General features: G+C 34.5%; 1 protein-coding gene and 1 long non-coding RNA gene across 5 annotated transcripts in view; one reads left to right on the forward strand and one right to left on the reverse strand.

Moving 5' to 3' along the window:
• The window catches only part of LOC105456444, a 2,007-nt gene extending 391 nt beyond the window's left edge, over nucleotides 1-1,616 (forward strand). Inside the window, exon 2 of the long non-coding RNA XR_975255.1 lies at nucleotides 1,197-1,616. This is a non-coding gene — a long non-coding RNA (uncharacterized LOC105456444). The remainder of the gene's footprint in view (nucleotides 1-1,196) is intronic.
• The window catches only part of LOC105456445, a 33,327-nt gene extending 18,325 nt beyond the window's left edge, over nucleotides 1-15,002 (reverse strand). The window contains exons 1-3 of one of the 4 annotated variants that reach the window (XM_011700488.1): nucleotides 14,019-15,002; nucleotides 13,379-13,831; nucleotides 12,496-12,717 (exon numbers count right to left, since the gene is read on the reverse strand). In XM_011700488.1, the coding sequence (XP_011698790.1) occupies nucleotides 12,496-12,534 (39 nt within the window). In that variant the 5' untranslated portion in view covers nucleotides 12,535-12,717; nucleotides 13,379-13,831; nucleotides 14,019-15,002. Of the gene's footprint in view, nucleotides 1-12,495; nucleotides 13,832-14,018 lie in introns of all 4 variants that reach the window. The other 3 variants (XM_011700489.1, XM_011700487.1, XM_011700486.1) reach the window with 3 other exon arrangements.
• Nucleotides 15,003-15,053: the final 51 nt, after the last annotated feature.

Genomic DNA, 15,053 nt, shown 5'->3' on the forward strand with positions numbered 1-15,053 from the left:
TGTAAAGTGCGATTCCCCCTGCATCCTCCTAAATCGAACGAATTATTTAACATTCAAAGTAGCCGATCTCGCGCGCGAGACAGTGTGTTTTGTCGAAAATCCAATCCTCCCCGAGCATTCGTAATTAATGAACCGTGGCCGAGGTCGCCGCGCCGGCGAAACGCGAGAACTGAGGGGGAGGGGGGAACGGTTAACGTCGCGAAACGAAGAAAGCGAACTTTACGAGCGTCGGAGTATGAGCCGCGTGCTCTCGGGGTACCTATACCTATGCCTAACGAGTCATCTTCCCCGAAGTGTAATTCTAGCGCGCGCACGAAACGATCAATCGAATCTATTGTTTGCCGTACCGTTACGTACAATGACCGCGAGCAAATTCGACATCCTTGATTGTCCGGCAAATACCGTTGGACAATTCTAGATAGTTGACGACGATCCATCGCCGTGCCGCGAGGTTAGAGATCTCGAAAGGAATGATATTTCAGAGACGGAATATTATTTCGGTGAAACTCGGAGAGAGAGAGAGAGAGAGAGAGAGAGAGAGAGAGAGAGAGAGAGAGACGTATTTATTCGCATCCCTTTTTTTATCTTAATTAATTTAAGAAAATACGAAATGAGCTCGAACGCTTGTTGTTTCTTCAATTAAAAGTTTATCAAGTTTATGGATTATTCTTTTGTATTATGAGTATAAATTTTAATTAACTAAATGCACATGTATCTTTATTAGGAAAATTTAAAATAATTGTAATAAAACGATGGCTGAAAATATGTTAATAGAAATGAGAATATTTAAATATGTTCAAAAAAATATATTAGATATTCAAGTTATTAAACAAAGTATATCCATTATTGGTGTGTGTCCATTATTTTTAAAAGTCCATATTTATACCGTATATATACGCGTACACTGTATAAATAACTAGAATAAATCAAGCATTGCGCTGTTTTGTATGCAAAAAGCAAACATTACGTTATCGTCAAAGACGCAATAATACATGCATCTTGCGATAAGAATCGATCGTGACAATAGAAAGAAATGGAACTCTGGTGACTGTGCGCATTGTGGTATGTGTGCAGTTAAATATTTTATAAATTCATACGGATCTTTTGTAAAATTTTAAGTGCATATTTAACTGCACAAGGGACTGCGCATTCGTTGAAAAGTATTGTCTTATATTTTTTTGTCATTTTCTTAATAGATTAACGACCGAAACATGGGTTTAATAGACGGTAGTAACGCGACGGTAGTACTTGCGGAAACCGTTGGACAGCGTTACATTATCGATATCAAAGGAGCGACGGTGGCAATATATGTAGAAAACGTGATAATTAGCACATGTAACACGATTTCGAAAAGTATTATACGTACATTGGGCGGAGATTATACCTATATACAAAACTAGAAAGGTGTATCAGATAACGACAACAAATCATGCAAAAGATGCCGAGAAAGTGGTGTTACAGGAAATATACGCTAGTCTAAAAGAATCATTTATGTAAAATTAATAGAGTAATTAGCTTTCATATGTGAAATTGTTGATGTAGATCTATCTTAATCTATGGGTAACAGCTTTTGAAAGGACGATATTGAAAGTATAATAAAATATTATGTAATTGACTGACAATTCCCATCATTTCTAAGTATTATCTTTTACACCTTACACATTATCTACTCCTCATTCTTGAATCATTAATAAATCATCGGGTATGCAATTCGCAATATTTTAATAGAACCAAAGATTACTACGTATATGTATAAGGTATATGTACTTGTACATTTTTTTGTCAATATAGAAAATATAGAAATTATTCTAGAAATTATAGTAAATAAATCTCGTGGAAATTATGCGCCGAATGTGTTGCGAAAAATATAGTATCGATCGAATATGATCTCGGAATAAAAAGTGATTCTATATACGTAATACTGCAACACGAGTATTTATGAACATACATCAGCACGAATTAAAGAAAATATTCGACTCGTTCTCGCCTTTCCTGCAGTGCTTTTATAAATATGTACATATTATGTATATTTGTACTTTGACTGTCGCTGCGATGAAAATTATTTGTGAAATATCTGCGAATACGATTTATCTCAAATCTTATTGCATATCAAGTACATGGCTTTTGCAAGTTTTGCGCCGCTTTAAATTACGACGATGTCGAGATAATGCCGTGTACGTCGTATATTGCATCAACAAAGTCGTCCTTATCACCTACTATATGACACATGCATTTTTACGCGTCGCATCTCATGTTTTTCTCCTTTATATAACAGAAATTAAATCTGTAAGAAAATATTTTTCGGCAAACTCTATTTTACTTACTTTATTTCGATCGTTACATTCGATAAGCATATTATTTGATTTATCAAAATTTTCATGAAATCAAGCGCAATAGTTTCAGTGAAAGTTATATCACAAAATAAATAAATGTTTGTGCAGAGAGCATAAAAATTCATCATTTCAAATATTTGTGTTGAAACATTTGCAGATTAGTCCATTCACAGAGATGATCGCAACGAAAGCGTTGTCACGTACATCAGCTGTACATGTCTTCGATGAATATATGCATGGTAGATGCGCCAATAAGATCTAATCTCACGTTAATTTTTGTAATTTGTCGAGTAACACTCCGGCACGACCAAAGCCGCGCTGCGTTAGCGTAAATTTAACTCGAAATCTACCGCCGCGAATCTACCATGACAATTCTGTACAGCAAAATAGTAATTCTATACTACTTCCCTACAAGAAGGATAAAATCAATGGACAAATATAATCATTGAGACCCATCCTAGTGATCTCCTTCTATATATATTTTTACCTCTCCTCTCTTCTTCTATATCTACTTACAACTTGGGGCACTTGATCGTAAAATCTTGACATTCTCTCTTATGACACAGCTCTTTATTATACTTGTCGAAGTAAAAATTATTCAAAAAGTCGAGATGAAAAGCGTAAATTAAGGGCCATTAAATTGGTTATTCAATCAGTTTAAAGGGACAAGAATTGCGCGAAAGGAACAATTTTAACTTTTCGCGTGGACTATTTAGAGATCGAGTCACAAAATTAAATAAAAATTCTGTAGAGCCAAGACAATTTCAAATTAACTGAAGATAAGATAAAATCTTATTATTCACTTTGTATTTACTTTATATTCATTACTTGCACGAAGACGTTTATAGAATTTAGAGGAAACGCAGAATATCTTGGAAATATAATATATTCGTGTAAAAAATATACATATATATATATATGCGCCTTTTTTTCGCGACACATTTGACGCGCTTCAACATAGCGGATTTCGAACACGTGTCGCGTATCCGGCACATCGAGATGAGAAGCCGAATACAGCTAGTGCACCGTTAATAACAACGCGCCTTTTCTTACTGACCACATTGCTGCACGTTGTATGTACTTACGTGGGAGTTTTGCTGGGACTTGGGACGGATCCAACCGGAGATCCAGTGACGTGAGACCGGAAACATTGTGACGTCGCGTCGTCGTCGTGCTGGTGTGACGCGTGCCCATGTACGACCGCGTTATCGTTAATTTGTACCGACAATTGTCGAAAAGTAAGTACCTATACAAAGTGGCCTATCGAGCGAGCGATCTCTTTCAACTTTCAACCTTTGTCTCTCGCAATTACATACAATACTTTACAAATTCAAATTTTTATTCTTTAACATTTGAATCTAATTTCCAAGGTATTAATTAGACTAACCAAATAGTTAAGATCAAAACTCATAATTCTTGACTGATAATCCTTGATGAGCTGAGCACTGAGTTTAACGATTTCAATCAATAGAGCAATATTGTGAATCGCCATTGAAAAGCTTGGACGTTTTACGCGAGGTAAAGATAAAAAATTACTGATGATAATGCGGCGTCCGCACGTACAAAACCGCATTGCTGCTTATCGCTTATTACTAATCATCACGTTATCTAACTTGACAAATTTCTCCAAGGTGTCCACGTTTCTCTCTCGAATTTTAATCGATTCTAACAAGTACATTCTACTATGTAGAGTGGTTCAAGATACAAATTCTTTTGTACATGTTCGAAATTTCACTATTATACACATTTAAGAGTCGATAGTACTCGAGCGCTCAATGAACCGCGTATAGGTATGTATTGTACATTTGATCTACAGTATATTGACCTTTGACGAGTCAAAAGTATAGCTTAGTGAGCTTTAGAATTTATTCTTCTTTAATGCGCGCGTTTGTCACAATACAACGGTGCAATCTGCTACGTACTTTCTTTATTTCATAAAAATTACTCGCGTAAAAATTTTAATCGCTGCATATAAAGTGATAACATCACCAAAAGGCTTCCTTCTCTCTTTTTTTGTTGTAGAGTGAAATGGGGAACGATCAACAACATTAACAGTGGCTAATTGACGCGTGTAAAACTATCGGCCAGATGTTTTTCTTCGCAATCAGTCTATAGTTTCGTCTATAAACATGTGGAACGCAGAGAGAAAGATAAAAAAAAGAAAAAAAAAGAAACAATAAAGAGAAACGTTATCCTCAGATAATTACACGCCATAAACCTGTCGTCCCGCGCGGAATATCGCGGAATAACGTGGAATAGCGCGTAAGCACACCGCGCGCAAAAACGCACGCAGGGAATTATGCCCCGTTACATCGTTCGGTAAAACGTTGATCTTTGCGCAAGACGCACGCGCTTAATTCGTCACCTACTTTGTCATTGGATTTCTCGACAAATTTCAAGTCGGTTCTTCTCGGTACAGTTATATTTTGCGAGAAATGGAGAATAAATGTGGACTTATATATATCTTACTTATTATATATATATATATATATATATACTTAATGTAACTTTTCAAATGTAAGTAATGTAATATATATATATATATATATATATATTACATTACTTACATTTGAAAAGTTACATTAAGTATCTTAATGATAAAATGTTTAGTATTTAAATAAACAGAGAAGGATCAAAATATCAGATTTTCAAAGAGGGCGTGGATGATTAATCATCCGATTGATAATGGCAATACAGATAACATTAACAAGTTTTTCTTGTTCAAAGACGAACGCGTATAAAGTCATTTCCTCTGATGAAGACAAAGAAATCACACGTGTACGAATTGTTACGCGTTTTACGTCATGTCAATGAGTCTCTTCGATCAGTTCGATAATTCACGCGATTTTGTTAAATATCGCTTGACTATATACGAGGTTGTTACTGGAGGTCCAAAATAGTTTGTCCCCAACTAGAATTAAACTTCTTGCAATGTATCGACAAGTTACACTTTGTCAAACGTAAAACGAGTTTTCCAAATACTATAAAGATTCGTACTTATCTCTCTCAAGAATGATAAGTATTTGAAATAAATATGAGATTAGTTTTCGACAAAGAATGAAAAGAGACTCAATTAATTTGCATAGATCAGTTCTTTCGTACAGCAGGTAGACATTTATCGTTAGGTAATCGATACAACGCTATCGCGTAGCGGTACTGTAGTCTGTCCGCTGTCGGGGCTAACCGGAAGCGTCCACCGGAACCGGTATTTCTTTCAACGTGCCATCCGCCATCAAGCTATTACAAACGCAAAAAAGAACACACGTGCGCAAAAGTGCACGCTCTAAATATATAACAGGAGGTAATAACTACATATTATTCGTAAAAAAAAATCAATGCTTGCTGGATGCAGATTTATCAGAAACTTAATGTCGTTCTTACTCTCTTACTTTCAATTGTATCACTAGTATCGAAACTCCCAGCGTGTAATCTTATGGATTTAATCTATATATTAGGAGTGTGCATTAGTTTTGAGGGATTTTTTTTTCAAAAATTAATTTATTATACGAATATCTTAATGACCGTGACCAAAATATTTTCCTTCGTTTTCTATAACTTTTTCTGGCAAGAGATGGATACCGCGACGATAAAAACATTTTTCTTCGGAATTGATACAATTTTTTTCAAATTTTCGCATTTTTTCGAAATTATGAAAGTGCGTATTCTCTGGAGCATATATGTTGTATCGATCAGAACAAGAGATAATCAGCGGGGTGCGGTAAGACTTCCCATTTCAGCTTTAATAGCGTTTACTTTACTAATAATGCAACATGAGGACGAAAATGCCGTTTACGAAACTCCATTTTTAAGATGATACAAACACGATGTTTACTGCGTCTATTGTTAATAAATGATTAAATATCATGAAGTAATGTTAAAGCATTAAGAAACAATAGCTGTGATTGGAATGTCTTCGACAACACCGACATTAGTGCCATTATCTTGCAAAACCTTTAAAACTAATGCACACTCCTAATAATTCTATAATCTATAGTAATGTAAATTCGATGGTACATATCAATAAATGCATCTATAGTCTAGATCATCAAATATAAAATGTAATGAGTCTTGAAATCCAGAAACCAATTTTCAAATTTATAATGGAATTTTCGGATCTACAAACAAATGTTGAATTTTCGAATTGTAACTCTAAAATCCAATTTCTCAATAACCACAAAAAAATAATGAATACACATTATCAAAATTATAATTTCCAAATAAAATGATAACGAATATGCACCAGCGGAAAAGCAGCATCTATCGACCAGCAACCTTTACTTTACAAGATGAAAAATTATAGCAACCGCGCGTTCACTCGATCTGCTTCAATGCCCTCGGCGCAATGTAAGATGACTGGTTTACCAATCAATATAGTTTTCCTCGTATTTTCTCACACTTGGACTTATACCTCGCAGAACTATATACATGCATGTGTGCGTGTGCGTGTGCGTGTGTGTATGTGTGTGTGTGTGTGTGTGTGTGTGTGTGTGTGATAAACATATACTCGTAAAATATTATAACTGGCCTATATAGTAATAAATATAACTCACTCACACAAGCTTTAAGAATCCTGAACTTCTTTCAATGAAAAAAAAGTATCAAACATCTCTTTCAACTGTATAGTATTTATATAAGATATATATATATATAGTGTCTCGATTGAATCTTCGAACGCAATTATCTCCCAAACTATTTGTTATTTCAAAAAATATTTCAAGTAAAACTCATTTTATTTCGCGAAAGGGACATTTTTTGATGGTCACAGATGTTTTCTAAATAAAGGCACAAAAAAGATATAAAGATCACCTCCACTTTTTTAAATAAAATTACGTAATTTTATTTACATAATATGATTTCTCTAATTATTCTGCGTATAAAAATATTGGGTAAAGTTAACGAAAATTCAATGCTTAAAGATATTTCATATTTTATCATATCATATTTCGACATAAAATATGAAATATCCTGTAAAAATTATTGATTTCCTCATAATTTCTTCATTAATACTTTCTTTAATACTTTTATGTACAGAATAATGAGATGAATCGATTGGTGTAAAGAAAACACAGAGTTGCTTTTAAAGAAGAAATATTTAATTTTACTTTTTTTTTAAAGCACTTGTGTATTTGCTTTACGCCAATCGATTCATCTCATTATTCTGTGCATAAAATTATTGATACAATTATCAAGAAATCGATACGATTTTTTACGAGATATTTCACATTTTATGTCGAAATATAGTATGATAAAGTATGAAATATCTCGTGAAGTATGGATTTTTCGATAGCTTTACCTCAATACTTTTATATGCAGAATAATTAGAGAAATCATTTTATGTAAAAAAATTACATAATTCCATTTAAAAAAGTGAAGATGAAGTGACTTTCTATCTTTTTTCTATCTTTTTTCTTCCACCTAAAGAAAATCTGTGATCATCAAAAGATGTATAAAACATTCTTTTGATGATCGAAACAAAGTAATATCCCCTAGCTTGAAACATTTTTTTTGGAATAACAAATAGTTTGAGAGATAATTGTGTCGAAAGGTTCAAATGGGACACCTTGTATATTAGGGTTGGACAGAAAGTCTTTTCGTATTTAAATTCGTAAATACAAAAAGATTCTTTGACCAATCTAATAATACGCGACTATAGGCTTATATTATATGTGTATAAGAGTAGATAAATATGTAATTGTGACGTTCGATTATTAGACAGATAAAAGAAAAGTCTCGTAAATAAACTTCACATAATGGTGTAACGATAAATGTATATAATATACTGTACTAATATACTGTATGTATATTAATATATACAATTATAAAAACGATTGTAAACTACAATTGTTTCTAAATATAGCACATACATTTCGCGTTTCATCACGGAATTTAAAGAGATAGATATTTCGCTATCATCAGATGACATACATACGATAAGCGATACAAAACGTAAATCGATAAAGAAAAACGTTGAATCACGATGGAAAAATAATGTTACAACAAATTGACATCGTTTCGTAATCGAGTAATAATGCTTCGATACATCGAAACTTTTAAATTGTATTTGATTATTTATTGAACACTATACATATAAGCACATTTTGTACTAACAATAAGACATAACTCAAAACAGAGACATTTAATAGCAAAGAAGAAACTGTACTTGAACGAGAATAGGACTGTTTAAACTGTTTTTTCTACAAAAATTTTACTTGTATCTATTATTTTGGTGTTATTTTTTCAAATTTCATAATTTTCTCAACTACCTATATTCAATCTGCGTTATATGTTCAACTTCTTTTCAGCATCAATGTGACAATTTTATAATTGCAATCAAGTTTTGATTTTAATTGGATGATATTGTGATTAAAATCACACTTCACAATGATAAATACATTCGGAATTTTGCATTTTGGAAGCATCGCTTAAGAAACTGTTCAAAATTGTAGGAAAAAAAAAACGAAAAGTTAATCCCAAGGAAACATAATCAATGTTCATAGCTTCTCAAAGTTTCTCTTTTTTTGACGATATGTCGAGATAAAAGTTTGACACAAGATAAATTTACCGTGTTATTGTCATCGCAGTGCAAAGTCAGTTGAGTGTTCACCATTTGCCATTGCAATGTTGTAATGCGCGGGTTTGTGCACTGTTTGTATGTACGTGATAATTAATGCTGACGGTTAACTGTATCACCGGCGTATGACACTTAGGTCACCGAGTCTCGAGAATTTCTAACTGCAGTTTTTACGCTCATCGAGGTTAGATCGAGGATCCTGATAAATATGATAGAGCCGTCTATCAAAAATTTTACTTGCCATAAATATTACATAATCAATGTTCAGTCAGTATACTATTAATAATTATTAATAGCAGTTGCCGCCGTGTAACATGCGAAAGGATGCGTAACGAGCGAGTTGAGAGAAATTCAACTATATATCTATTTGTACATCTTGTAAAAAAACGTCAAACCGCGGTTCACTTTTCATTAAATTGAGTTTTTTCTCTCAAGTTTCTCTCTTAGCAAATTATTGATTCCTATTTAAATCATTTTTAAAATGACAAGGTCGTAAAATTAATTATCAATCAATTTTAACTTGCATCTTAATAATTAAGATTGTTACCTGCTGTAATTCAAATCATGCGTATGTATATGTAAAAATAAGTCTTAATTACATCGGCAAAGTAATCTTCCTCAAAAGATCCGCTAATAGTCCGAGTAAGCGATAAAAATTTACAACGTTGCCGCTTGTTATAGCGCGCAACGTGTTTACCCACGATTTGACACGCGCTAGACACCCAGTATATCTCATCAATATAATCTTTCGCGCCTAAGTGCAGAATTGCATTCGTGGTGCCGGTTGCAAGATCGGACGTGAGACGTAACGGCTGTACAGCGCGTAAAGTTCAGCGGCAAAGCCTTTTGCTTCGTGGCAATTTTATTCGATTATATAATTATATCGAGTAAGCCTTCAAACGAACGTCGGGGATGGGAAGAGACGAGAGAAAAACGAGAGAGAAAGGCTGAAAAATACGGATACCTCACAAACAACTTCCTCCCCCCTTCACATATACATCAGCAATGTTTTTTTTTTACTTGAAATTAAGAAAACGTAAAAATCGCGCGAAAAAAGATAAAATACACATTTTGTCACTAAAAAAAAATTAGTATATATTTATGTACATATATACTAATATCTATAATATAACATATATAATCCATATCAACCAGATAAATAATAAAATTCACCATTTCACTATAGAGGTAGGTGGAGATAATAAAGATTCGAATTTTTCGGAGGACCAACATAACGAGAGTCTCAAGTATAATTTCGCTGCGTCGGGTTTCCGTAATTATAAGAAAATTATAAGAACGACAATGAGAGTATATAATATCAATGCGGTAAATCAAAATTCATTGGACCGAGATCCAAGTAGCAGAAAGCCCCTCAGGGGTGAAAGTCTTATGTCAGAGACATACATCTTATTATGCCGGACAAGCGCGTGACCCACGCAGCGGAACGGATTCCGCTCCCACGGAAAGTTGGGGAACGTGCTCTCCTCAGAGAGAAAGAGAGAAAAAAAGACCCTCTCAATTTCGCAACAGTGCACCGTATGCGCCTGCAGATGCACCTGCAATCGAAGAATGTCATGCGTTCTCGAAAGTAATCCCATAATGGTTCCCATAATGATAATCGCTACACGCTGATCGATTCACGTTTCACAAATGGCCACTTCGGTATAAGAATTAATTGTAGCAGAATTGAATCGACTCCTTTCTATTATAATACATTCGCTATTCACAATCACATTAAACGTTTCATAAAAATTTTTGCTATTCATTTTAATGATGATTCTATTATATTTGATCATATACAATAATATTATATTGTATCATTAAACTATTAATAATATATTGTCGCTGATTATTAACGCTGATTTACATTAGATTTTGACTCAATTCCTTGTTAGGGCGGTTCAATTGTTTTTTTTTTAGACAGTTTTTCTTAACATTTATAAAAATTAATACATTATACGTATAATTTATTGTACATATAAATTATTATATTTAAGATACGTTTAGAAAATAATCTACACACAAATATTATGATATATTTTTATATTATTATTATGATATATTTTATATTATTATAATATTTTTGCAACTTGCAACCACAGACGTCTATATGTATAATAAACTATAATACATCTATATATAGATGACTGTGCTTGCTACAGTGCAAGATGTTTCAACGCGGTTTCTACATTGACTACAGATAACTTTATCGATATAATCCAAAAATATCGCAATCAATCGATACGAATATGTTACCTTCTTTCAGACGAACAAACACGTTGCGACATAAACAAGCAATAATTTAATAATTATTAACTTATGCGATAGCCATTGCAAATGGAAAAAAAACTTAAAATTTTTACGTTTCCTTGAAAATGAGGCGGGCGAAGGCAAACTTGTTCCGATTATCCGATGATACTTTCACTCATTTTGATAAAAAAATATATATATATAGGAGAGAAATGCACGTATTTGAGCCTCGTAAACATTATTATTACTTCGGCAGATGCATTAATGAGATATGAGATTTTCGACCTTGTAACACATTGCCTTTTGTATTTTTCTACGGTGTATATACATTGTTTCTGTCCTGTTGTGAATTTCTGTTGGTTACCGCGAATGCGATTAACCGAGATTACATCACGTTTCCAAAGAGAAAAGCAGACGAACAAGAAAACATAAAATAAAATAAAGATATAATATATGTATAAGATGTGTATGCCAACGCGAATGTCATCGGCCGGAAAGCACGATCGATTTCGATTTTTTGGTAAATTATATTCCTCGACGAATTTATTTCGGAGATTTGGAAGTAGATATGCCGAATACTACTGTGAATGTAATCGCAGCAGACGGCATTATTCGCGTTGGATGCAATTCCATTGCGTGGAAACATTGCGCTTGAAATATGTATCGAGCATCGACATGATGGTTACACGAAAATATACATAAGTATATAATTATCCGGAGTTAGTCATTATTCGTGGATAATAACCGATTGACCGGTTACATTTGGATTTGTATCGTCGCAATGCCGCGATGCACTGATATATACACGATTATTACCTAGACGCGGAACTGCGATTTTGCCGGATTCGTGCAGAGGATAGAGTGAAAGCACGTTGTTATAGATGTACCGCTTTTACCGCAGCCATACTTGGAGTTTCTAGCTTCACAGAAGCGTATCTACGGGCGCATAGGCGCATAGGCGTAGCCAAGTAACTTGTTATTCGTATGGATAACGCGAGTGACTTGAGCTGTCGTTCTTTTGGTTTGATAATTATTTTTAAAATAATTGCAAATGGCAAATTCGCGAAAGGCTATTACTATTTATATCATTGACTTTATTGCACGAGCAAAAGATAAATTCTGAGAAACGTACCGTAGATCGCGTGACGGTATACTTATTTAATGTAACGGTAATTAAGAGTTACGTTTTCTCGTCGTCTAGTATATGTACCGATATAATGTAGGTATATGCGCGTGTTTGTTATTTTAAGGTGTGGCTGCGATAATTAAAAACGACTGGAAACAAAACAGAGAAATTTAACGTAGATATATATATATAGTGTGCATCGCACACGCACTTACCGCGTACTTGTCCTTGTAAAAGATCGAACTCGTCGACATGGTGTCTCAAGCCTCTCAATCGATGCTCGTAATGCTTGCTTCAAATCGAAGGTCACGTCGTTAGCTGCTCATCATCATCATCCGTACCGTCATCAACACCGAACTTGTTTCCACTCCGAAAATACTCGTTGCACTCACACCTCGAATCGCGGACCATGCACGGACGATATCGGTAACGCGATACTAGTATCGATGTTGATAAAATGACAGGATAGAAACATTTATAAAATTTGACGTTTGACTTATAACGTTTAACGTCGTATCGCGCGCGCGTTTAATACGTTTATATATATATATATCTTTTCAACTTTGTACGTATCCGAGCGATATGTGATAAATTCTTGTCTACATGTACCTACTTTAATTGTATCTTTTCGTTGTATATTTTTCGACACCGGCTCGGAGAAAAAAAGCGTTGGAATTTCAACTTGGACTATTTTCCGCGTTATAACTGTTACCTTTTATCATCGATTACATATAAAAGATTAATTTTCAAAAATATATATAGATGTATACTAGAATAGAATAGCGGTATAATGTAACAATAATGTCAAAGAAGTACGTTATATATATCACCTAATTGTTTCAATACTTAAATATTATTTGATCATCGTTCGATCATATTTTCGTCACCGTTATAACTTTAAATCACGTTGCAAATATACTTTATGAAAATATAAGACATATACTTTTTGAGAGCATCTTTCTTTCAAAACACGCGATTCGTCTATATTCCTTACATTCGCGACGTATAGCTTAAATGTGTATATAATCTTCTCTTTAATATCTCTCTTAATTCACGTATACTATTTTGCGTTAACGTATTTGCTTCTCATATTCCTACCTTAACGAGAAGATTTCGCCCGCGCAGAAAAAACCTGCGTACGTCATGTATACATACAACATACGTCGTATACTGACAATTGCTGACAATGAGAAGCCGCGCGACACTGCACCGTGTTGCGTCGCTACGACCGCTACGTTTCACGTCGTACGATCGATCGATTGATCACGATACAGGAGGGACGCGCCTTTTCACACGCTTCTCTTATTACGTAGCACTCGCTTCGCTCTTCCCATGCATACATGCATGCATGCACGCACGATAACGAAAGAATGGACGCGCGCAGCGCGGCGCGGCGCGGCGGATGGCAAATCGCACCTGAATCGAACCTGCGGGCGAAAGAAACTGCTGTACCCGCGTCCGCGTGTCCAGTTAGTTCGCGGTAAAAGAATGGCTCCCCACCGGATTTCGTCTCCTCTCCCCATGCCCCTTCTCAAACGTATGACCTACAATCTGTAAACTCTGACTTAAACTCTGCCTTTTGTCTCTATATATGCATTGTGTGTGTGTGTGTGTGTGTGTGTGTGTGTAAGCGCACACAAATTATTTACATATACTCAATATAGTAATTTATTTATATATATATTTATATGTGTGTGTGTGTGTGTGTGTGTGTGTGTGTGTGTGTGTGTATACGTACTCATCCGCACTATATAATGTGACTTTTGTTAGTGTGCCGATTCATCGCGAAATCGACTTTTTCTTTCCTTATCGTTATATATCACCACGGCGCGGACGGTATCGTCGATTTTCACAAGTAGCCTTCTCCTCGCCAAGAGAATTAATATATTATTCGTAATAAATTAATGCGACGAAAATTTTCATTTTCTCTCTTGCCCCAATACCACAATGAATTTCAGAAAAAGTGAAATTGGAAAAGTTTTTTTGTCCATGCACCCTGCATGTATAATTAATTTTAGAAAATCACAAACAAACATTAAGAATACAAATGTATCTGAATCAATTGCAGTATCATCTTAATTATTTTCTCTTGAAATACATAAAGTAAATAAAATAATTAATCTCGCGATATAATAAATAATTAAAATATATATTCTAGTTGTTGCAGACAGAATATTGAGAGCTTATAGGCAATAAATATACAAATTTATAGGTTAAAATATATGCAATTGAAGAACAATTAAGTTCAATTAAACGATCAATCAAACTGCTCAATCTATGGTTAATAAATTTACGTATGGAAAAATCAGTTGTTAGGCAGCTCACGCGTTTGCAACGTAATTACATTGTATTACATGAGTTAAACGAGTTATTTTCTTACGAGAAAGATATATGAAATAATTACACGAACAATACTATAAAGAAAATAAAATTCGTAATAAAAACTCGTAAAATATAAATAATAAATTCATTAATTCATACGGAGAAACGTACTCTTTGTATAATGGCCATGAAAACAAAAACTTAACGCGCTCTTGAGACGTTCACAAGCTGGTCAATTGGCCGAAAGAGACCCGCGACCGAGAGTCATATCGTCGACTGTCGAGGGCGAGGCCGGCAAGGCGAAGCTGGCGAAGGCGTCGAGCCGAGCGACGAGCGGGGCCACAGACGCCACAGTGGCCAGTGGCCACACCGCGATCGGCACGATCGAAAGTTTCATAAGAATATTGCAATAAGAGATATCTCGAATTGCAATAATCTCGAATCTCGAATG

Source organism: Wasmannia auropunctata, unplaced genomic scaffold (assembly GCF_000956235.1).
Source record: "Wasmannia auropunctata unplaced genomic scaffold, wasmannia.A_1.0 LD335681.1, whole genome shotgun sequence".
NCBI classification, from domain to species: Eukaryota; Metazoa; Arthropoda; class Insecta; order Hymenoptera; family Formicidae; genus Wasmannia; species Wasmannia auropunctata.